The 25,345-nt window shown below is 38.4% G+C and overlaps 2 protein-coding genes across 4 annotated transcripts in view; one reads left to right on the top strand and one right to left on the bottom strand.

Annotated features, from left to right (window-relative positions):
• The window catches only part of MASTL (microtubule associated serine/threonine kinase like), a 36,877-nt gene extending 33,436 nt beyond the window's left edge, over window positions 1-3,441 (bottom strand). Inside the window, exon 1 of the mRNA XM_077896700.1 lies at window positions 2,310-3,441. Coding sequence (XP_077752826.1) covers window positions 2,310-2,495 — 186 coding nt within the window. The 5' untranslated portion in view covers window positions 2,496-3,441. The remainder of the gene's footprint in view (window positions 1-2,309) is intronic.
• The window catches only part of YME1L1 (YME1 like 1 ATPase), a 43,612-nt gene continuing 21,705 nt past the window's right edge, over window positions 3,439-25,345 (top strand). The window contains exons 1-6 of one of the 3 annotated variants that reach the window (XM_077896705.1): window positions 3,439-3,722; window positions 13,281-13,412; window positions 18,568-18,730; window positions 21,055-21,153; window positions 22,664-22,773; window positions 24,910-25,060. In XM_077896705.1, coding sequence (XP_077752831.1) covers window positions 3,690-3,722; window positions 13,281-13,412; window positions 18,568-18,730; window positions 21,055-21,153; window positions 22,664-22,773; window positions 24,910-25,060 — 688 coding nt within the window. In that variant the 5' untranslated portion in view covers window positions 3,439-3,689. The remainder of the gene's footprint in view (window positions 3,723-13,280; window positions 13,413-18,567; window positions 18,731-21,054; window positions 21,154-22,663; window positions 22,774-24,909; window positions 25,061-25,345) is intronic. The other 2 variants (XM_077896706.1, XM_077896704.1) reach the window with 2 other exon arrangements.

Raw genomic sequence — 25,345 nt, 5'->3', positions numbered from 1 at the left:
CTAGGCACAGATAATTAGTGGCTAATAATTTTTTTAAACTTCTATTCTTTGATGGGTGAGAACTGAATCAGGAGGAAGAATAATAATATGGGAAGTTTGTTTGCCTAGAAAAAAAAATCTTGAGAGAACTACTGAAAGTTAAGTCTCAAATACTGTCTTACAGAAAATAGCAAATTACCCTTTTCAAGTTTCAAGGTAATTGGCACAAAAGCAAAACTATATATAATATCCACACTGAAATTAGATCACTAAACTGAACAGTAACATTGAGATCACTTGTCATGATGATTAAAAGGCATATTTTTTCCCAGAGACTCATTAGAATATTTGATAAAATCATTAATACACTATAAAAAAATACACTATAAATTCCAGCCTTATATCCTTTCCATAAGAAAAATGAGAGAAATTAACAAAGCCAGCCTCTAACATGATTTCACCTATGATTCCACTATATTGAAAGCTCTGTGAAGGCATGTTTGTTTTGTTCACCACTGGACCCTAGACCCTGTACACAAAAGGGATACTCAACAAATACTCATTGAAAAAAATCAATTGGTGTCTTTATTTCAACAACTGATAATGACTGATTAGGAAGTACAGTAGAAGGAAATGCAAAAAATTGATGGAACATATGAAGCGAGGAAGATTAATTTCAATGAGGTGGGTCTGAGAAAGGTCAGGGAAAGTTTGAAGAGGAACCAAGATGAATCTTTTTTCTTTTTTTTTTTAAGATTTTATTTATTTATTCATGACAGACACACACACAGAGAGATAGAGACATAGACAGCAGGAGAAGCAAGCTCCCTATGGGGAGCCTCATGTGGAACTTAATCCCAGGACCCCAGAATCATGTCCTGAGCCAAGCGCAGGCGCTCAATCACTGAGCCACCCAGGAGTCCCTCAAAGATGAATCTTAATATGCAAATAACACAGGTGGAGAAGAGCAGAGAATGGTGGAAGAGAAGCTCTTAAAGAGGAGCCAGCTTAAACACAAGCTCAGAGGCAAGATAATACACAGTATTCAGGGACTAGCCAATTGTCTGGGGTGGCTGGAACAAAGGATTTGTGGAAGTTATAGTAGAAGTTTAGTATCATTATTTCATTATTATTATTATTATGATTGCTTTTCTAAGGAGTTTGGACTTTAGCTTGCATGCCACAGCCTAAAGAGCAGATGAAAAAATTAGTGATCCTAGTTAGGAGCCTATTCCAATAGACGAGGTATGGAAAGGCAGGTGTGATGAATCTCAAAAACAGATAACAAACAAACTCCACCAAACCCAAAAACAGATGCAAAAGACTATATATTGTATGATACCATTTACATGGAATGTAGAGAAAAGGCGAACCTATAGAAAGTAGATTGCTGGTTACCTGGGACTAGGGGAAAGTGCTGCAGAAAGGCAGGAGGTGTTTTTAGGGTGATGGGTATGTTCTAAAATTGGATTGTGGTGATATCTACCCAATCTTTACTAAAGACTGATGTGTACTTTTAAAAAGGAAGGGAGAGAGGGAGGGAGGGAGGAAGAGAAAAGCAAAAGAAAGAGAAAAGTGAAGCCCTCTAATTGGGTAGACTTGGGAATGGAATAGAAGGGATTAAAAAAAGGAGTATGAGACAGAATTGACAGGACTAGTTGAGACCTTGGTTATAAAGATGAAGTAGTGGAAAGTTAAAATGACTCAAGTTTCCAGCCTGAATGACAGCGATGAAAGTGATTTTATTAAATGGCGAGAAGGAAGATTCATTGTTTAAGACGGTAGGTGGAGAGCAATGATTGTTCTTCAAGATATAGGGTAGCTATTCACATACCAATGTCCAATAGGAAGTTGGAACTACATCAGCAGTGAGACTGCTGGTTTCTTTCCCTTTTTATGCTCACTCAGTGCTGAAATAAAGAGTCATCTGAAAGTACGGGAATGGGTGAGGACCAAGAGCGGCCAGAAGAGCTTCAAATGCTTTTGTAAAGGTATATACCGCTGCAAGGATAAAGGAGTAACATGTTCTAACATGTTTTAGTTTAGTCTTAAATTGTTTCAAATTTAATGTTTCCAACTCAATCCCGGTAAAAGTCAAGGTGGTAAAAAGGACTCAGAAGTCCTGGTGTCTCCTAAGCAGAGGCGGTGTGAAAAGAAGGGCGGGGCAGAGGCGAGACACCCAGCCTCCGGGCGCTCACGTCACTCCAAGGAAGAAGTCACCTCACAGGGTTATAGGACTCCTAGAGCCCTGGGGCCTGCCCAATTCAGGAGGCAGGAAGGAGGCCCGAAGATCGGAACTCTATCCCTCTTCTTACTCCCCAACTCCTTACCTTCACAGCATACAACTTGCCGCCTTTCTGCCCGAGATACACCTTTCCAAAAGCGCCACGGCTAATGGGTTTTACTATGGTGAATTCCTCAATGGAGGGAGGTCTTGGCACCGGGATCCTGTTCGCGCACTCCGCTGTAACCGTGTCTCCGCCACTCTCCGTCTCGCTCCCCGCAGTGGCCTCCATCGTGAGCCAGTCCAGACGGAAGCCTGCAGCATCAGCCACTACCCCTTTCCAGCCACAGCTCCCGCCAACCGGGTTCAAAGTAAGAAGACCCCGCCCACGCAGCCCGTCGACCGTGACGTGACCGCGTTGCCGCGGACCCCGCCCCGCGCAGCCCCGCCCCTCCGATCACCTCTCGTTGGTAGGCGCGGAAGCGCCCAATGGCGGTGCGGGAGGGGACGCTGGGAAATTCTCCAACCAACCACAGACTCTTCGAGGAGGGCGACCGCGACCCAATTACTTCATTTGTAATAATGGCGGGGGGTGGGGGGGCCCCCAGGCAGTCTTTAGCCTGCAGGGAAAAGGGGCTACTTGGACTTGAAACTCAATCGCAGCGTTGAGGTCTCTCCAGATCTTCAATCAAGGTTGATGGGACCCTGCCCTCATCTCGCTTTTGCTTTGTTTTGTTGTTTTCTTACTCCTTCGCGACCTCGCACCCTCGCGAGAAACGTAAGCCAGTTCGGTCTGGCCAGTGGAAATCACAGAATGTGGAAAAACTGGATACGCAGGAAGCCCGTGGCTGGCCCTGTCATCTGACGTAGTCACAGGATGTAACTTGCCTGACTGAAGCAGGTTAGGACCAACAGGAAGAATTTTCGATTTATTGTATGGAAGATAAAGAGCACCAAATTGTAGCCAAAGATACATGATAGTACCTCATAGTACCTTTATGACAGTTCCTCAAGGGCGAGTCGGAAAAGGAGTATATTATATATCGGAAGATTTAAGAAGTTAGATGTTCAAAGATTTAACAGAATCTATGCCGTCCCTGCTTAAGAAAATCCGGCCAGAGAGCTTAGGTGACGGGTACTTGTACTGTTCAACGAGAGCATCAAGCAGTTTGGGGGCCCCGGCACCTCAGCGGCAATAGTACGTGCGCCAGTCGGTGAAAAGCTGGCGGGCGGACGCATGCCCCCTGGTGGTGCGGCCCACCTGCCCCGGAAGTAGTGTTGCATTGGATACTTGCCTTCCGGGCAGATTGTCTGTCGTTGCGGCAGCTGTAAAAAGGGGAGGCCATTTTCGGGAGGCCATTTTCTGTTAGTAGGAATAGTAAGGGCTAGAGGAGAGGGGGAGAAAAGGGCTCAGCACCTCCCCGCCGAGCCGTGGACAGAGGGGCGCTTTTGGCAGGCGGGTGAGGTCGCTGAGGGCCCGGAGGAGATGTTTTCCCTGTCCAGTACGGTGCAGCCCCAGGTGAGTTTGGCATCCGTCCTTTTTTTCCCCCTTCTCTCCTGACCGCGGCTGTTTGCCGTTTGCGTTTCTTAGAAGCTCTTTCTACGTTTGGGATCCTCGGAGGGAAGCGATCAACCCAGAGCGAGTCCTAGGGTTGAGAAGGGCTCAGCGGCCACGCTGAGAGTAAAAGGCGGACGGTGGAGCGGATACATGTTATGATGGAGACCTTGGTTTATCGAGTTGATAGCGTGGAATTTTTACTAGAGAATCCATCTGGGGTGGGGGTGCAGAGTGAGGATGGAAACGCCTGTGCCTCGTGTAAACGGAGCGAATAATGTTTTCTTCCCGTCTTATCACTCCTCCAGAGATTTTACTATAACGACCCCGATACCCAGCTTTCCCTTTTAAATGGAATTTAACTCAAACATATTGTAATAATTTGAATACTACGAATTCATCCTTTTGTTCTTTTTTTCCGGCCAGAAAAAGACTAATAAACGGATATATTTTTAAGTTACTGACTGCTTGCGTTGATATTTTTATTCAGTCTCTTTCCCATGTTTTCATAAAGCAAAAGATAAGGCAGAAAAAAAATCATTCCCAGGGTTTTTAATTGTCCTCTTTCAGGAGTAATCACTTGTGACAGTGTTTCGTCCTTGGTTAATTTAAAAATCTTTTTGGTGGCAACATTTTGATAGCTCTTTTTTTTTTTTTTTTTGAAGTTCTCAGTTTTGCAAATAAACAGTTTTTGAACACATTCAGATTTCAAAATAATTTTTAACAGTTATTTCAGCACGTAATTTCATTCCTTTGTGTAACCCCCACTCTCTGGGTGTTTTGTTTTGTCTTGTTGCTAGTATTGGCTGAGTAATGGAAAATGAAATGATTATTGGACATCAGTAATGTGCTTGCCAGGTGGACAAAACAAATGTGGAATCTTGATGGATGTGAAGAAAAATTGAATAGAAGTTAGCCAGGTGAAGAGTGAAAGGAAGTGAACAGGTATCCCAGGGATATGGAGGGATAATCTGGAGGTCCTGAGATAGGGAAGGGCTTAGCTGATTGGAGGAACAAAAATAAGACCAGTTTGGCTAGAATGTAGTGATGAAAATGTGTGATGACAGAAATGAGGTTGGGGAAAAGCCTTGAGGCAGATGACACAGAAAATTATTATAAGGTTTTTTGGATTTTAAGTGTATTGGGAACTATTGGATGTTTTTAAGCACAGAATGCCATGATCAGATTTACATTGTCAGTAGACTTACTCTGGCTTCTGTGGAGATTGTAGAAGGGCAAGAGTTTTCACTTGCCCTTAAGTTTTCACTTAATGATGCTATTGCAGTAATCCAGGAGGGGATAATGCACCACTACAGTGGAGGCAGTGGTTGTGGAAAGAAGGGGATGAGTTAGGTTTTTTTGTTTGCTTTGTTTTGTACAAAGAATAGAATTTAATGAGGGTTTGGATATGAGGGATGATGGAAAGAAATGTTTCTGGTTTGATAATCTGAATGCATGAAAATACTATTTACTAAGATGACAGTATCCATGTAACCAAAGTCTTGGAGTCAGGGTTTGCTACTACAACCCAAGGGAGTGTCGAAAACAAGGAACTTTATTACTTCTTACAAATAAGGAGACAGATGACTCTTAAAGCACTGTGTGTGTGGGGTTAGTGTAAGGAGCTTTTATTTAGTGTATTAGGAGGTTGGGAGGGAGCTCATAAAGGCACTTCATTTCAATTACTCATGCCTAGTATTTCAGCATGCTAGTGTGTACATTGTATGTTCAAAAAAAATGGTGGAAAACTCTGCCTCTAGGAGATCTTGGTATCATAATGAGCTAAAGGTAACTGCAGGACTGCTCAGAGGGACTTCTGTGCAGTTCCTAAGGGCCAGTCCAGCTCATTCTGGCTCACATAAGGGGCTGTCAGGTGAGACACACCTACCATGGGCCTCTGAGGTGAAACACCATGTCTGCTTGGTTGGAACTGTTGGTTCTACAAAACAAAACATATTCCTTTTCTGCTTTTGTTCCTTTCCTTCCACTCTTTTTGTTGATAGCTTTCTGCCCTCTTTCTTGAGTAACTTCCTATTGCATGCTCATTTACACCTGGAGAAGCCCTACCAGTTATTTTAAAAGAAGTCTAATCTGGCCTGTTGAATACAGAAGTAAACCTTTTAAAACTGAAGTTCAAGAAGTTTATATTAAGACTCAATTTTAGTAGAATTTATCATCAGCTGGATGGAGGGTTAGTGGGACGTGATGTTGTAGAGATGTTGAAGGTATTTTGTGTGCTGTAGGTAGGCTTAACTGGGCTCATATAGGACCCTTATGCTTGGAAAGATGATAAGCATTTGTAATTCCTGGTTGCTTAGTTGATTGAATAGAATCATTTGAATTTAAACTGTGAAGTTAGGAAAGATACCAAAGGCAAACGTTTTCATTGAGGAGAGATCAAACCATCTTTTAGTAATTTGAATCCTTTTTTGGATGAGAAGAGATATAACTAATTGAAAGAAAGCTTTTCAGAGAAATAGGCAGAAAATATGTATCTTAAAATAAGTTGGTTCCTGGGTTGCTCAGTCGGTTAAGCATCTGTCTTTGGGTTGGGTCTAGGGCCCTGAGGTCAAGCTCTGCATCAGGCTCCCTGTTCAGTGGGGGAGGCTTCTCCCTTTCCCTCTGCCTGCTTGTGTGCTCTCTCTGTCAAATAGATAAATAAAATCTTAAAAGATACCTGTAGTTTTAAAAAAAACTTATTCTTTCTCACACTAAAAAATAATACATGCTCATTGCCAAAAATTCCAAAAAGAAAAATACAAATAAGAAAATAAAAATCCTCCATAATATCATTGCTCAGACATCATATTTTAGAATATATTCCTCATACATTTTACCTCTCCACAAATATGTGTATGCATACTTTTTAAAAAAGATGTAGTTTTACATTAGTTTAACAATTTTTTCATTTTATAACAATGAATTTATTTCTGTATCGGTAACTATGGGATGAAAAGTCTAACTGGGGGCAGCCCCAATGGCTCAGCAGTTTAGCGCCACCTTCAGCCGAGGGCGTGATCCTGGAGACCTGGGATCCAGTCCCACGTCGGGCTCCCTGCATGGATCCTGCTTCTCCCTCTGCCTGTGTCTCTGCCTCTCTCTCTCTCTCTCCCTCTCTCTCTCTGTCTCTCATGAATAAATAAATAAAATCTTAAAAAAAAAAGAAGTCTAACTGGAATCTAGAGTCAGATGATCTTGGTTAGAATCTTGTTAACTTGCAGAGTGTGACTTTGAACATGCCACTGAACCTATCTAAATTCTTGTCTTCATCAATTAAATAGGAAGTAAATAATATTGTTCATGCCTGTTAAAAGTGTTAAATGAGATAATGTAAAATGCGCATAATACAAAACCTAGCAGACAGGCATGCCTTGAAGATACTGTGGGTTTGGTTCAAGACTACTACAGTAAAGCAAGTATTACAGTAGCACTAATCAAATGAATTTTTAGATATCCCAGTGCATGTAAAAGTTATGTTTGCACTATACTATAGTCCCTTAGGTGTACAATATATGTCTAAAAATGTAATACTCTAATTAAAAAATACTTTATTGTATTGCTGAAAGATGCTATCTGTGTGTGTGTTTTTTTTAAACATGTATTTATTTTTAGAGAGAGTACACATGCACGCAACAGAGGGAAGGGCAGAGGGAGAAGGAAAGGGAGAGAATCTCAAGCAGACTCCTTGCTGAATGCAGAGCCCCACACAGGACTTGATCTCAGGACCCTGAGATCATGACCTGAGCTGAAATCAAGAGTTGGACGCATAAGAGACTGAGCCACTGAGGCTCCCCCATCATCTTTGCTTTCAACAAGTCATAATCTTTTTGCTGGTGGAGGGTCTTGCCTCACAATTGATGGCTAATGACTGATTAGGATAGTGGGGTAGTGGCCATAGCAATTTCTTAAAATAAGACAACAATGAAGTTTGCTATATTGATGGACTCTTCCTTTCATGAATGATTTCTCTGTAAGATATAATGCTATTTGATAGCATTTGACCACAGTAGAACTTCTTTAATTATTGGACTGCTGCTTTTTTATCAACTAAGTTTATGTAATATTCTAAATTGTTTGTTGTCATTTTAACAATCTTCACAGCATCTTCACCAAGAGTAGATTCTATCTCAAGAAACCACTTTCTTATCCATAAGAAGCAACTCATCCATGTTCATTAGATTGCAGCACTTCACTCACATCTTTGGAGTCCACTTCTAATTTTCTTACTGTTTCCACCACATCTACAGTTACTTCCTCTAACCCCTCAAAGACAACCATGAGGTTTGGAATCAGTTTCTTCCAAACCCTGGTTAATGTTGATATTTTGACCTCTTCCTATGAAAATGTTCTTAATGCCATCTAAAATTGTGAATCCTCTTCCAGAAAGTTTTCAATTTTCTTTGCCCAGATCCATAGGAGGAGTCATAGACTATGGCATCTGTAGCCTTTACAAAATGTATTTCTTAAATAATTAGACTTGAGAGTCAAAATTCCTTCTGACCCCATGGGCTAGAATGAATATTGTGTTAGCAGACATGAAAGCAACATTAATCTGGTTGTATACATCCAACAGAGCTCTTGGGTAACCAGTACATTGTCAATGATTAGTAATATTTTGAAAGGAATCTTTTTTTCTTCTTTTTTTTTTTTATGAGCAGTAGGTCTCTTAACAGGGGGCTTGGAGTATTCAGTAAATATTGTAAATAGATACTGTGTCAAACAGTCTTTGTTTTTCCATTTGTAGAGCAGAGGCAGCATAGGTTTAGTACTCTTCTTAAGGGCCTAGGATTTTCAGAATGATATAAGCATTGGCTTCAACTCAAAGTCAGCTATATTAGCTCCTAACAAGAGAGTCAGCCTGTCCTTCAAAGCTTTTAAGCCAGACATTGATTTCTTCTCTCGAGCTGTGAAAGTCCTAGATGGCATCCTAGAATAGAAGGCTGTTTCTTGTACTTTGAAAATCTGTGTCGTGTAGCCACCTTTGTTAGTTACCTGTGTTCTCTAGACCTGGAAATTTGCTGTAGCTTCTACATCAGTATTTGATGCTTTAGCTTGTACTTTTATGTTAGAGAGATGGCTTCTTTTTTTTTTTTTTCTTTTTTAAAGATCTTATTTATTTATTGAGACAGAGAGAGAGAGGCAGAGGGAGAATCAGGCTCCATGCAGGGAGCCTGATTCTGGGACTCGATCCCAGGTCCCCAGGATCACACCCCAGGCCGCAGGCAGCACCAAACCGCTGCGCCACCAGGGCTGCCCGAGAGATGGCTTCTTAAACCTTATGAACCAACCTCTGCTAGCTTCAGACTTTTTTTCTGCAGCTTCCTTACCTTTCTCAGCCTTCATAGAATTAAATACAGTTAGGGCCTTGCTCTGGATTAGGCTTTGGCTTAAGGGAATATTGTGGTTGGTTTGATCGTCTATCCAGACCTCTAAAACTTTCAGCTATAAGGCCATTTTGCTCTTGATCATTTGTGTCTTCATTAGAACAGCATTTTCATTTCCTTCAGGAACATTTCTTTTGCATGCACAACTTGGCAAAGTATAAGAGGCCTATCTTGGCTTTCGACATGCTTTCCTTATCAAAATTAATCAGGTCTAGATTTTGAGAGTGAGAGATGTGTGACTCTTCCTTTCACTTGAACACTTAGATGCCATTGTAGGGTTATTAATTGCCCTAATTTCAATGTCGTGTCTCGGAATGGGGAGACCTAAGGAGAGGGAGATAGGAAGGAGCAGTCAACACACAAACACACACACACACACACACACACACACACACAATAAATTGATTAAGCTCAGTGTCTTACATAGGTGTGGTTTGTGGCATCCCAAAACAATTGCAGTATTAACATCAAAGATCACTATTCCTAGGCAACCATAAGAAATATAATAATAATGAAAAAGTTTGCAGTATTCTGAGAATTACCAAAATGTGGCAAGGAGACACGAAGTGAGCAAGTCCTGTTGGAAAAATGGTGCCAGAAGACTTGCTTGATGCAGAGTTACCACAAACCTTCAATTTATTAAAAAAAAAAAAAAAAAAAAAAAAAAAAATTGCAGTGTTTGCAAAGTGCAATGAAGTGAAGCAACAATAAAATGAGATGTACCTATATGGTAGGAACCCATTTAATTCTTTCATTTATTCAAGAAGTATTTATTTGGCATCTGCTGTGTGCATTAGTGTTGCACTGGGACACAGTATGAATTAAATAGAGAAAAATGTAAAGTATGGAAGCTACATAAGTACTGTGTAAAAGCCTTTTGTTATGGAAAACTGGGTTTGTCTCCCTGAACGTGAAGCCAAAAGACACAGGCAAGCCAAATAATAGGAAAAGGAAAGGTCTTACTTGAAACAAGTAAAGGAGAACACCAGGCATCTTTCCTAATAAGACCACTAGTGTCTCCCTGAATAACCAAATTGTAAAAGTTTTATTGTAAGGGTTCATACATACTCATGGTGAGGCTTGTGCAGTAGGGACTACATCATGGAATTGGGGCAAAAGTCATCTTAAAGTTACTGAGTCCAAGTCAGAATCACAAAGGCCAGCAAGGGATAGTATCATCAGTTCTCTGGCTCCAGGTGGTTCAGTATCTTGAGTACTCAAAGGGATTTTAGATCCTGCAAAGATAACTCAAGAATATGTGTCACTCTTGAATTTGGAGTTTTACCACTGATTTATTGTTCCTGACATGGTTAGACTATCTCCTGGCCTGGTAGTGGCTGTTTTTATATTCTTTCACAAGTTGGCTAGGAGGCTTTATGTCAAGAAAGTTATATCTGTCTTTTTCCAGGGACACTCTTTCTGTTAACAATTTTACTTTAAATACATAGTTGTTATTAGATAAATAAAATATAGAAAAAAAGAATAAAATATAGAAAAAAAATCCCTTGCCACATCGAACTTATATTTTAGTGGGAAACTGTTGGTATATAATACAAAGTAAATATTTGGTCTTTGTTCCCATTTCTATTGTCATGAAGCTCCTAAAACGCTTGGAATTCCTATGTGGTAGGAATATCTTACTCTCTTTTTAATTAATTAATTAATTAATTAATTAATTAATTAGAGAGAGGGGATGGGGAGAGAGGCAGAGGGAGAAGAGGAAGCAGACTCCCTGCTGAGCACGGAGCCCAGTGTGGGGCTCAGTCCCAGGACCCTGAGATCATGACCTGAGCCTAAGGCAGATAGATGCTCAACTGACTGTGCCACCCATGTGCCCAGGATTATCTTATTCTTAAGGCACCCCTTTGGATCACAGCTGGATTTATGCTTATGAGGTGACTTAGGATAGGGTCATTGGACAGCCTCAGGGCTGGGCTGGTCACCTGGAAGGCCTAGTGATGAGATGTGGGAACTCTCAGCCCTAACCTGCTAGCGTTTGGGAGGGGAGGACTGGCCTGGGATTGATTGATCTCTATAAAAACTCTTTAAACAGTGAGCTACAGTCCAAAGATTCACCATGCAGAAGGATGGTACACTCCATATCTTTTGTTTTGGACTCCTCTGGCTGTAACCTTATGTACCTATCCACCTGGCTGTTCCTTCCTCCCTCTTTTTTTTCCTTTCTTTTCTATTTTTTCTTTGGCTGTTTGTTTCTGTCTTTCATAATGGACCAGTAAATGTAAAGTACATTCCTTAGCTCTGTAAGCTGTTCTACCAAATTATCAAGCTTGGGGAGGAGATTGTAGGAAACCCTGATTTATAGCTGGTAGATCAAAAATATGAATGGCTTGAGGCTTGTGGCTGGTATCTGAAATGGGAACAGACCTGTGCGGTTGAGCCTGTAACTTGTAGGTTCTGCATGACACTGGGTAATTAGTTATAGAATTGGATTGTTTTTTTTTTTTTTTTTTTTTTTTTTTATGATAGGCACACAGTGAGAGAGAGAGAGAGGCAGAGACACAGGCAGAGGGAGAAGCAGGCTCCATGCACCGGGAGCCTGACGTGGGATTCGATCCTGGGTCTCCAGGATCGCGCCCTGGGCCAAAGGCAGGCGCCAAACCGCTGCGCCACCCAGGGATCCCTAGAATTGGATTGTTAAACAACCAGCTGGTGTCAGAATTGGTTGAGAGAAACAAGAAATAGACAACATACAGATAAATAAGTAGATTATGTATAAAGTATGCTAGATACTGAAAATGTCAAGAAGAGAAAATGGAGCAGTAAAAGGGGATAAGAAATTTTTGCAGGGGGAGGGTTGCAATTTTAAATAGGTTGGCTAGGGAAAAGATGGCTTTTGAATTAAGAACTGAGGGAAGTCAGAGAGCAAGCTAGACAACAGTGAATAAAAGCAATGCAAAGTCCTTGAGGTGAGGGTTTGCTAAATATGTCTCAGGAACAGCAAGGAGGCCCAGTATGGCTGGAGAAGAGAGGATGAAGGAGAACATAGTGGTGGGTAAATTTGGAGAACTAATAAAAAATTATAGAGGGCTTTCTATGTCACAGTGCTTAGGACTTTAGCTTTTATTGTGAGTAAGAAAAGCCATTGGAGGGTTTTGAGCAAGGAGTAGTGAGATCTGACTTTGTTTTTAGTAGAACAAGTTCAGGGAGAGTAGTTAGGAGGGCTATTGTGAAAATCTACATATAGATGATGGTGACTTAGAAGAGGATGAGAACAGGATGTGCAGTGAGGAAGTTGAGAAGAATAAAATTCTGGATATATGCTTACTTTAAGTCTGAAATATTTCATTTTGTGTTGGTATCATTTATTTAGCCCACTCCCTTAAAGGTGGACATTTCTACCTTTCCACTGCTTTTTAAACGTTTTGATGAAAATTGTCATCTGTACATATATAAGCCCTTTTCAGATTATTTCTGTAGAATAAACTACTAGAAATTAGATTGATGGGAAATAAAATATATTTTTATCTTTTTTTTAAGATTTTATTTATTCATGAAGGACAGAGAGAGAGAGAGAGGCAGAGACACAGGCAGAGGGAGAAGCAGGCTCCATGCAGGGAGCCTGACATGGGACTCGATCTCTGGATCTTGGATCATGCCCTGAGCTGAAGGCAGATGCTCAACCACTGAGCCACCCAGGGATCCCCCAAAATATATTTTTAATACATTTGATTCATACAGCCAGAATACCATTTTAGAGGAATTTGCCTGTTTTTTCCTACCTGCAATAAATTTGAGTATTTACATTTTTAATGTAGAGTTCTGATATACAATGGATGTGTAACTTTTTACAAATCCCATGACCTTACAATAAAGAGTTTTTCTAATTTTAAAAAGCACAATATTTATTTATTTATTTATTTATTTATTTATTTATTTATTTATTTATTTTTTAAAAGATTTTATTTATTTATTCATGATAGTCACACACAGAGAGAGAGAGAGAGAGAGAGAGGCAGAGACACAGGCAGTTGGAGAAGCAGGCTCCACACAGGGAGCCCGACGTGCGATTCGATCCCGGGTCTCCAGGATCGTGCCCTGGGCCAAAGGGAGGAGCCAAACCGCTGTACCACCCAGGGATCCCAAAAAGCACAATATTTAATTTCAACTTTTCTTTTAGGTTACAGTTCCTCTGAGTCACCTCATCAATGCCTTCCATTCACCAAAAACCACATCTATATCTGTCAGTGCGTCAGCTTCGCAAAACCAGCATCGAGATGTAGTTCCAGAGCATGAGGCTCCTGGCAATGAGGTAATAGTTTTTACGCTAATTGTGTGAGAAATAGCATTTTTTATTTAGTATGTTGTAAACATGTCTGAAATGTCCTTCTGTGGTTAGGCACTTGTAACAAGGGATTTCTGTCTTCGGCTTATCTCCTTTATGATTACAGATGTCTAATTTTGGCTTTATTGTGTATATAGGAAAGCTACTTAGTCTTATTCTTTAACATTTAGTTTATTAAAAATTTCATGTGGCAGTGGTGCATGGCTAGCTTAGTTGGTTAAGCAGACAACTCTTAATCCTCAGAGTTATGAGTTTGAGCCCCACGTTGGGCATGGAGCCTACCTTAAAAAAAAATTCATGTAGAAGTATATTTAGTGTTCATTTTCTAGATTATTAGTTGTATGATACCATTTAGATATTTTGTATTGTTCCAGCACTAGCAGTGAACCCATAATTAACTGACCATAATTGCCTCCTAAGTCTCAAGGAACATAGAATGTAAGAAGTTACTGTCTACTGAGATATAGGAGTGTTCAGTGTAATCGAACAATTAGAATATAGATCCTGAAAGTGAAATATATAAGCTATGAAACTATTTTCAGTGTTCAGAGAGTTATAAAACCAGTGTTTCCAGTGTTTCCTAGGATACAGGGAATTCGCAGCCTAGGAATCTTGGTGTTTACAGGGTTTATTAGTAAGATAGCTGCATGTTGCTCAGAATATATTTTTCATAGAAAACACTATAATTTGTAGTTAAATTTCCTAAAAACCTCTTTTTTTTTTTTAAGGTAAAGGGAAGTTTTTTTTTTTAATTTTTATTTATTTATGATAGTCACAGAGAGAGAGAGAGAGAGAGAGAGAGAGAGGCGCAGAGACATAGGCAGAGGGAGAAGCAGGCTCCATGCACCAGGAGCCCGATATGGGATTCGATCCCGGGTCTCCAGGATCACGCCCTGGGCCAAAGGCAGGCGCTAAACCTCTGCGCCACCCAGGGATCCCTAAAAACCTCTTTAATCCACAAGTACCTTATGTTGTTAGTCCTGATGTCAGGGACTGTGTGGCAAAGAACAGTAGAGTAGGAGTTGAAAGTGTTCACTTCTTGGGAGGGTTGGGGTCAGTCTTGGGATAAAATTTTAATTACATGAAAAGTTTGTCTTCAACGTCTTTATTCCTTCTTTCTATAGGCAATCCATTGTCTTTCTACTGCGGTGATAACCTTCTCCTACATTATAGTTCAAGAGAGCCTGCCTTATAAAAATACATGTAACACAATTGGTACATATAGCAATATGGTGTTTATTTTAGACATTTTGGAAAATACTGTATAGGTGGAAGAAATAAAATTCTCCTGTGATCTTGTTCCCCGGAGATAATGCTATTAACATTTTTTAAAAAAGATTTTATTTATTTATTCATGAGGGACACACATACACACAGAGAGAATGGCAGAGACACAGGCAGAGGGAGAAGCAGGCTCTATGTAGGGAGCTCGATGCGGGACTCGATCCCGGGACCCCAGGATCACTCCCTGGGCTGAAGGCAGGTGCTAAATCGCTGAGCCACCCAGGGATCCCCAACATTTTGTATTTATATTATCAAGTCTCTTTTGTCTCTTATGCTTTCTGTTTTGTTTTGTTTTTTTTGAAGTTGGCTGTATGTGCAAGCATGGAGCCCAGTGTGGGGCTCAAACTCAGGACCATGAGATTAAGACCCAAACCAAGATCAAGAGTCAGACATTTAACCAGCTGAGCCACCCAGGCACCCCTGTACTTTTTAATTTTATAATTGGGTCATTCTGAATATTGCTGATTTAGATTCTCCTTTGTTCATTTAATAGTCCTTATGGTCTTGTTATGCCATACATTTTCTGTATTTTAATGACTTCAAAGTATTCATTGTATGATATCCCATTGTTGGATATTGTTCCCAATTTTTTTTTTGCTATAAGAAACATCATTTTTACTCTCTGCATTGCTAAAGACTATTTCGTTAAGTGAAATTGTTAGGTCAGGGGCTTGAAAAGTAGCTAAACTCTAGAAGCCGATGATCTTATGAGTAATGGTCTCAAATACAGAATCGGTGTCCTTAACCTCTTATACACCCTCATTAGCCCTATTGTTTGTCTTCAGTGAGTGTTCTTCATTGCTTTACAGAACATTTTCTTTCTCCTTAAGCATCCTGCTTCATCTCTACTCTTAACCCCCTTGCTTTCATTATGTCTTGCTTATCCAAACATCCACTCCATCATGCAATTTTAAAAACCTTCCTTTCAACTTCTTTCAAAGCTACTGACTTATTTTCCCTTTGCTTTCAGATATCTCGAAATAGTAGTCTGAACTTGTAACTGTTCTTGGTAAACTTTTATTCATACTATATCTCATCATAGTTTGCTACTTTGTACCATTTTACAGACTCACTTTGTTAAAGTTGTTGATTTCCTTCATGCTAAATACAGGCCTTTTTAAAAAGCCACATCTTTACAACTTTTCCTCAGCATCTGGTCTTGTTGAATAATTACTACTTTCAGAATGCTTGAATTTAGTGATGTTAGATTGATGGTTTTTTTCTCTTTCTGTTTTGCTGGCTTGTGTTTTATTGCCAGCCCCATAATTGACCTAATTTTCATTATGCATGCATTCTCCCAGGTCATGTTACCCATTTTCATATCTTCACCTAACAAGTATGTGTGTATGTGTGTGCGTGTGCAACCTGATAACTCCCAAATATGTCTCCAACCCTAAATTCTCTTTAAATCTTTGAAGTAATTTATTAAGTGCTTTGTTGAAATAACCCTTCTGGAGAGAATTTCTGGGACCTCTAAATTAAGATGTCCAAACTCAGCTACCCTCCCATTCCAGTGTATTCAAACTTATAGTGGATTCAGCCCCTTTTTATGAGTCTGACTCCAACCAGGAGAGAGAAGCCACATAATCATCTGAACAGTGGAAGTTTAATGCAAAAATTAGTGTAATCTTTTGGTTTAATATTTTTAAAACCCTATTTTTATAGGGAATTAGAATAACTAGGGATTGGTTAGTAATAAACTCTAAAATATACAGAACTAGCTGATTTAAGGAGTAGCTAATACACTTAGGACTGAGATAGGGCATCACAAGAAGAGTTCTTCACCGGCAGGCTGAGGTCATAACCGTTTTGGAAAAGAGGACATGGCTCACTGAATGGCTGAGAAGTCACTGGTGTCATGCTAGCTGCACTTGATGGGAATCTGCCATCTAGGGTCTCAGGGAAAGTTATTCATGGGAATGTCTCTTATTGGAAAAGCTGCTACGGCTACCCACTGTTTACTATAGGAGCCAAGTTTTAGAGCAGCTACACAGGTGGCAACCAGATACCAGAGAAACCATGGGTGTTACAGATGGAAGCCTGCTGGATGAGCACACTGGAACCAGGAGCAAAAACACTTTCCTCCTCCAGGGTCTCCAGTGCTCTTTAGTGACAAAGCTTAACATTGTCCCAGCTGTCAAAGAAAAAATATTTGAAGAGCCCGGATCACTGTTCATGGAGCAAACAAAAAGGATTAAGAGAAGCTAGGAGACAATAGATTGATAACTAGCATATCCATCCAGAACCCTTCTTCCTCTCAGTCTCTTACGGGTTTTTCCAAATCTCTATTGTTATTTCCAATTTTTGTTGGGCTTGGTTCAGGCTCATACCATTTTTTTGTTGTTGTTGTTTTTGTTCCGTCAGCCTTCTTTTATCCAGTTTATTTTATTACACAATCCAGGCCCTTTGATGATATTTTGTTTGTCCCTTACCCCAAGACTTTTTGTCATTTTGCAAATCAGTGAAGCTGTTTCTGACTTATGAAATTAGTTGCTTTCTGTTTTCTTACCACTTTTTGTTGTAAATATCTCTGTAATACCAGTCATATGTTTTATGATAATTGCTATATTTATATGTACCTTATTTTTCTTTACATTCCAAGGACCTAACAGGCAATAAGTAAGGGAAATAATTTTAAGTTAAGAATCTGCATTTCCCTTTTGAAGTCTTTGTACTGTAAATAGACTTTCTGGCTTCCCATTTTAAAAGATAACTTTTGTGGGGCGCCTGGGTGGCTCCTTCAGTTAGGCATCTGAGCTTGGGTCTTGATTTCAGAGTTGTGAGTTCAGGCTTCACATTGGGCTCTTTGTGGAGCCCACTTAAAAAAAAAAAAAAACTAATAGAAGAAAACTTTTGAAAAGTACCTTTTGAGTGTTGTAGTCCTGCTCTTTTCATCATAATAATATGCTTTATATTGTGTAGTTTTTAGTACAGAGCACTTTATTTATTTCATCATGCCTTTAACTACCTTTGTACAAGTGTTAGGATGTCAGATGAGCACATGGTCTTTTCTATTGATCCATACATACCATCTTGTGAAGTAGGCAGGGCATGTCCACAGTCATTTTACTAATGAAGAAGTTGATTCTAAGAATATGTGACAAAGCACTTGTCACAAAGCTACTAAATGACATCAATCCAGAGCTATATAATTCGTGGATTATATTTATTTATTTATTTTTTCTGTGACTTCACATCGTCATCAGAAGCTGATACTTACTCTGTTTATTTTTGCTTTCCTCACTTGAATATTTAGTGTCTGGGGCTTGTCTTTTATGTCTACCTGACAGCTCCTGTGGACAAGAAAATAACTCACTTCTATCCTGTTTGTAGATAGTTTAGAACTATTTCAATGTGACCGTACTTTGTTGCCTAGTTTTCACACATTTTTTTACCTTTTCAATTTCCCTCCTTATTAAAAGTTAGATATGGGTAACTATAGCACCTCTCAGTTCAAAGAAGGATCTCAGCAATGAGACCAAAGAAGTGAGATGTCCTCTGGTAACCGCATACCCTTTTTTTTTTTTTTAAAAGCAAATGGGCTTTTGTTTATGGTATTAGAGACTGAGGAAGTTTTAAATGTCCATAACTTAGAGATACTATTGGGAATACGATAATTTTAACCTTTGTCAAACCTCATGACTGATCTCCATAAAACTAGAATTATAAAAATATTTGCACCAATTTTTATTTTTTCCTATTTAGTTTTTAAATATTAGAAAAGAGGAATCAGTACATTTGTTAGATTTTTTAAAAGCTATATTATTTTGATTGATAAGAACTCTTTAATTAAATACCTTGATAATAATGCTAACTTGGTTGACTCAATTTTTTACAGTCTGTACTTAACTTAAGAGACCTTGGATTATCTGATTTAAAAATTGGACAAATTGATCAACTGGTAGACAGTCTACTTCCTGGATTTTGTGAAGGCAAGAGTGTTTCTTCCCATTGGCATACATCTCATGTCTCTGCACAGTCCTTCTTCGAAAATAAATATGGTAAGTTAGTGTATGTTTTGCTCCAATTTAAGTAAGCCGTTGTAGTTACTAATAATTTAACAGATAGCATATATTAACATTTACTGTGTTCAAGTTTTTTCCTGAGTTCTGTTCCATTCCTTTCCTTTCTTTTCCTTGATAATTTTTCATATTGGAATAATTTTAAATATACAGAAAAGTTGCAGAGGTAGTACTGAAGTTCCTATATATCTTTCACCTGGTTTCTCCTAATGTTAACTGCTTGTTAACCATGGTGCATTTTGTCAAAACTAAGAAATTAACATTGGAATGATATGTTTAACTATAAATGGTATTTAGATTTTACCAAATGAAATTAAATCTTATTAAATTACTGGTTTTCCACTAGGGTTCTTTATTTGTCCCAGGATCTAATAGAGCATACATAGTATGTGATTTTAGGAGAGCAGAGGGTTGTTTTAAATTTAGGTGACAAACATTTATTGGATTCCAGGAACTGTACTAGTTCCTGAAGAAATACATTGAAGAAATAGTCGTAGTCCTTTTTTAAAAGAATGTCTGTATATTTTCTTATTTAAGTCTTGCTACAATCTGGTGTTACAATAAGTGGGTAATTTGTAGAAGGGGTTTCCGTCTCATGAATTTCTTTTTGGATGATACTTAATGAATGTTAGAACTTATCAAAATAATTGTGTTTTATTGATGGAAGAAAATATTTTAAAAATCAGTATAAGCTATAATAGCCCAGGAAAAAAGTGCGGATTTAAATAGTTTTGTGGGGATCCCTGGGTGGCGCAGTGGTTTGGCGCCTGCCTTTGGCCCAGGGCGCGATCCTGGAGACCCGGGATCGAATCCCATGTCGGGCTCCTGGTGCATGGAGCCTGCTTCTCCCTCTCCTGTGTCTCTGCCTCTCTCTCTCTCTGTGTGTGTGACTATCATAAATAAATAAAAATTAAAAAAAAAAAATAAATCTTTATCTTTGTGATAAAGATTTATTTATTTATTTATTTAAGATTTTATATATTTATTTGAGAGAGAGGCAGAGGGGGAAGGAGGCTCTCCCTTTAGGGAGCCTGATGTAGGACACCTGAGCCAAAGCAGATGCTCAACCACTGAGCCAACCAGGTGCCCCTAAAGATTTTATGTAAGGCTGTACTTCGTACAAGCTTAATTCATTTACTCCTCATTCTATTGCCTTTATTACATATATGGGTTGTAGGGTAAATAAAGAATTTAAAAGTGAGAAAAATGAAGTTTTTGAGTTTGGGGGCTTAGGTTAGAAATCTGCTTCTATTATTTTATGTTATGCGACTGTCTTCCTGAGAGAAGTCCTGAGGCTTAGTTGTTAAGGGTGAGGAGTAGGTTAGGATCAAACTCAGTCCTGCCACTGAGCAAGCTGTGGCATTTACTTTATTCCTCTAAACTGTTATTTTCTCATTTTCATGAAGCACGAAGAAAAACTCCTTATCTTCGCAGGATCAAATGAAATAATCTGAATAGTTTACTTAGCCATACTATAATGCTTGGCTCATAGTAAAGTGTTCACTGGAGTAAAATTTTTGTTATTATCGTTGTTATGTAGTAGTAGTAGTATTACTGTTGTTCTTCTGGTCTGCATATTTACATTTCCTTTTCCTTCCTTTTCTTACATTTCCTTTTTCTTATTGCCAACTGCTTTCTTGGCTTAGGAAGGCTAGAGGTATTAAGAAGGAGTTTGTTGACTTAACGATAAGATTTCCAGAAAAATCCCTGAATTGTAACTGGGATAGATGAGAACCAGTTTCTATTGCTCCTTTCTGCTTTTTCCCTAGGATCATGGATGTGTAAAGTAAGATGGGGCCCATTACTCAACAGTGGGAATTTGAAGGATCACCAAAGTTTATGGCTTCCAACTCTGGAAGGAACTATCTTTGTACACAGTGACCAGAATCTTTGAGAAAGAGAGATAACTGTGCTTTGGTTTATAGTGTTTAATCACATAATTTATTAGAGTTTTTGAAATTGTCCCTAGGAAATAGCAGTTCTTTATGTCTTTGTGTTCCTAACTAAAGGTAACTTTAGCTAAACATACATATCTTTTCCTTTTGGTTTGAATTGAATTTCATTGGCAGCTATAGTCATATAGAAGATAAAAAAGATAATCTAATGGCCAAATGATAGATAGTAAAGGGATAAAGAACTGTAATTAGACTAAAAGTGTTTTTAGAAACTCCTAAAAGCAGAGTCATATGAACACATAAAAGGCTAAATTTATACTTTTATTTTTCTAGTATTTGGTAAAATTATATTTTGTTACTTTTTTAGCTTGGTAAATAGAAAATTTACTTTTTTCAATTTTCCTCCAGGTTACTTAGATATGTTTACTACTTTACGTTCCTCTTGCTTGTACAGACAGCATTCAAGAACTCTTAAAAGTATTTGTTCAGATCTTCAGTACTGGCCAGGTAGGAAATAACTGTCTTTATTTTGAAAAAAATTAATATATATTTAACAAATTCTAATTTATCTTTCTTAATTGTATTAATGTTTATAAACATTCATTTGTAGCTCATGGTAGAACTGATAGAGTCAATTAGTTGGGTATGTCCATAATTTTTAATACAGTATTTGGAGTCCATTAGTTTGGGTATGTCCATAATTTTTAATTTGGAAAATACATAATAGCTGAATTTTGAATGTAAGTGATAAGTGCCATAGTAAATCAAACTTTAGGAAACTTATCTATACCTTTAACATAATTAACTAAACATATTTGTTTACTTCCCCATATTTTTAAAATTTCATTTTCAAAATTGTTTCAATTGATTGCAATGACAAAAAAAATGTTGAAAAAGTCAGGGCAGCAGCAGAGGGGCTTCATCAGTGGATCAGAAATTTGAGGACTTTCCCTAAGGTATGAAGTAGATGACATCACATTGATAGCAAAATCAAAGATGCATATTTATTTATTTATTTATTTATTTATTTATTTATCTCTCTCCTGCTCCCCCTACTTGTGTTGGTGTGTCTTTTTCTGTCAAATAAAATCTTAAAAAATAAAAGATTTATATTAATCTCTGTTGGCAAAGATGTGGAGAAAAGGATGTTCCTATTCATTGGTAGATGTATAAATCAATAACAGTCTTTTAGAGGGCAGTTTCTTAGTGTTAAATAATTCAACCTCACAGTTTCACTCTTAATAAATCAGTCTACATGTGCTAAAAGATGATACGTACAAGAATTTTAACTGCAGCATTTTTAGCAATAAGAAAACAGGAAACCACTAACATTCATGGTAGAAAAGTGGTTGAATATTTAAATTGCTGTACAATGATAAATTGAAAAATATTAACAGCCATTAAATTGAATGCACAATCTGTCCTGTTCTGAAAAATATTCATGATATACTGTTAAGCGCACGAAGATAATTGGCAAAAAATTTTACACTACTTATATAGAAAGAGCATGTGTTCACATACATAGAAGGGTAGTCATGAAATTGTTTTTCAAAACTTTTATTCTTTTAATTTATTTTACATAGGCTCCATGCCTGGTGTGGAGCCCAGTGCAGACTTGAACTCATAATCCTGAGGTCAAGACCTGAGCTGAAATTAGGAGTTGGATGCTTAACCGACTGAGCCACCCAGGCGGCCTAGTCGTGAAATTGTTAACAGTGGCTACTTCTGGAAGATGCGATTGGGGTTTGAGGAATTAGACCATGACTTTTATTTGTGCTCATCAGTGAGGTTTTTTTTCTTTCACATTTTAAAACTACCAAGAAACTCTAAAGTTAATTTATAGATTCAATCCATTTTAATGACTTTAATTACCAGGGTAGTGAAGTATCAGGCAAAGAACTATGTTAAAAAAAGAGATGATAAACTAGGATGTATGGATTTGGTGTCAGTTTTGAATCTTAGGCATTTTTCTTATAAAATTTGCAATAAGAAGTAAATGTGATACTGTTCCGTTCAGTTTTCATACAGTCTCGGGGTTTTAAAACTTTGAAATCAAGAACTCGACGTTTACAGTCCACCTCTGAAAGATTAGCAGAGACACAGCATATAGCACCATCGTTTGTAAAGGTAATTAGACCTTTTTTGTTGTTTGAAAAAGCAGTAATTTTCAAATTATTAAAATGAGAACCTTCAATATCTGATTTCTTTTAGTAGCCAGTTGATTTTCTAAAGGACTAGTAACCTGTGTAATCATTATACCTACAGCTCTTCTGAGTGCCAGTCGTGTTTCTCTTGGTCTATTAGACATCTCCCTTTATTCTTTTCCCTACATACCTACCTGTGTGTTCTCTGTGTTCATGAATAGCATCCGCCCAAGCTAGAAACCTGGTGATCAACTTTGATTTGTTCATCTTTTCTCCCCTCTCACATCCATTAATCACTAAAGTCCTGTTGATCCAGCCTCTTAAACATTTCTTAGATTTGTCTCTTTATCACCAATTCCACTACATGATAGACTATAACAGTTTCTTGCCTAAAGGACTCTAGTAAACATTCATTTAGTCTCCTTGCCTTTTTTTTTTTTTAAGATTTTATTTATTTATTAGAAAGAGAGCACGTGGGATCCCTGGGTGGCGCAGCAGTTTAGTGCCTGCCTTTGGCCCAGGGCGCGATCCTGGAGACCCGGGATCGAATCCCACGTCGGGCTCCCGGTGCATGGAGCCTGCTTCTCCCTCTGCCTGTGTCTCTGCCTCTCTCTCTCTCTCTCTGTGTGACTATCATAAATAATAAATAAAAATTAAAAAAAAAAAAAAAAGGAAGAAGAAAGAAAGCACGCAAAAGCAGGGGGAGTAGCCAAGGGAATGGGAGAAGCAGGCTCCCCTCTGAGCAGGGAGCCTGAAGTGAGCCTTGGTCCTGGGACCTCACCCCAGTACCATAACCTGAGCCAAAGGCAGATGCTTAAGTGACTGAGCCATCCAGGTGTCCCTTTGTTTTTTTAAAAGAATATTTTATTTAAGAGAGAGACTCAAAAAGAGAGAAAATCTCAAGCAGGCTTGGCACTGATGGTGCCTGATATGAGGCTTGATCACATGACCCTGAAATCATGACTTGAACAGAAGTCAAGAGTCAGATGCCTAACCAGCTGAACCATCCAGGCTCTCTTTAGTCTCCTTGCCTTTAGTTTTGTTACCTACCAGCCTCTAGACTGCCACCAACCCATCATCTGTCTAAAATGTATTAATGTAATAATAATTGGATAACTTTGCTTTATTGTCAAATTCCTACTGTAATATCCATTTGGCCTCTGCCTACCATTTTCCTATTCTCATCTTTAAATATGGCACCCCCCCTGAACCTCCACCCTACTCCTCTCTTGGCATTTTAAAGTCCTATCAAACAAGATTGCTTGCAGTTCTTGAGCACTAAGACCTGTTATTTCATGGCTCTGTTAATGTTGTTTATGTGTTGTGTTCCCTGTGGTTTAGAAATCCTGTACCCTGTGATTTAGAAATCCTGACTTCCTAAAGTAGCATTTATTTTACCCCAGACCTAAAACAACTTTGTCGTTGTTGTTGTTGTTTTTAAGATTTTATTTATTTGAGAGAGAGAGCACATGAGAGCAGAGGGAAAGGAAAAGGAAGGGGAAAGAATCTTCAGATTCTGTGCTGAGTTCAGAGCCTGAGGATAGGCTTGGTCCCTTGACCCTGAGATCATGACATGAGTTGAAACCAAGTGTTGCTTAACTGACTGAGGCACCCAGGTCCCCCCAAACCTAGAACTTCTAATATATCAAAATGATTTTTAAAAATTAGTTATTTGTGTATCTCTCTCCTCTAGTAGACTGAGATCATTCAGATCATTGGTTATTTATCTTCACATTTTCAGAACTTATACAAGGCTAAGGATATAAAAGGTTCTCACTAAACATTTAATAAATTAATGAAGTTTTTCCTCTAGTAGAGATAAAGGAGTGTGAACATCAAACCATTAAAACCCTAAGTACATACATATATGTAACCAGGTTTCAGAATAGTATTTTTGGAGAGAATTTCTGTATTTTAATTGATTGATGCAAGTATAAGGTCCAAAGTTAGTTTCTTAGCCATTAAGTAATTTATTATTGAGTCTTAGTGTAACTCTTTAGGTGGATAATAAAAATTAGAAATTCTAGAATTTTTGAATGAATTTTTTTGTGAGTGGTCACTATATTTTTGGGCAGTGTTCTCTCTATAATCAGTACTGATGCGTTGTTTGTGTATTTAGGGGTTCCTTTTGCGGGACAGAGGATCAGATGTTGAGAGTTTGGACAAACTCATGAAAACCAAAAATATACCCGAAGCTCACCAAGATGCATTTAAAACTGGTTTTGCAGAGGGTTTTCTGAAAGCTCAAGCACTAATGCAAAAAACTAATGGTAAGTTGATTTGACACTATCCATATTTGGGAAGAACATCTAAAAAGAAGTCATAGTCCTACCTTTAAGTGATTCTAAATATTTTTTCTAACAGGTATGACCCTTTTCATTGGTTATATTCCATTGTATTTGTAACTTAGGCTGTGTCAAAATGAAAATATCTATTGACACTCTCCCTTTTCTCAAATGAGAACCAAAGTCAAGGACAGAAGCATGAATGCCTTCATGAGGCTTTTGGTAACAGGGTGTTGAAAGGAAATTCTGGCAATTAAACAAAAGAATGCC

The sequence above is a fragment of the Canis aureus genome, chromosome 5 (assembly GCF_053574225.1).
Source record: "Canis aureus isolate CA01 chromosome 5, VMU_Caureus_v.1.0, whole genome shotgun sequence".
NCBI lineage: Eukaryota > Metazoa > Chordata > Mammalia > Carnivora > Canidae > Canis > Canis aureus.
Note: the sequence above shows the minus strand (reverse complement) of the source record. Positions and strands in the feature narration are given on the sequence as shown.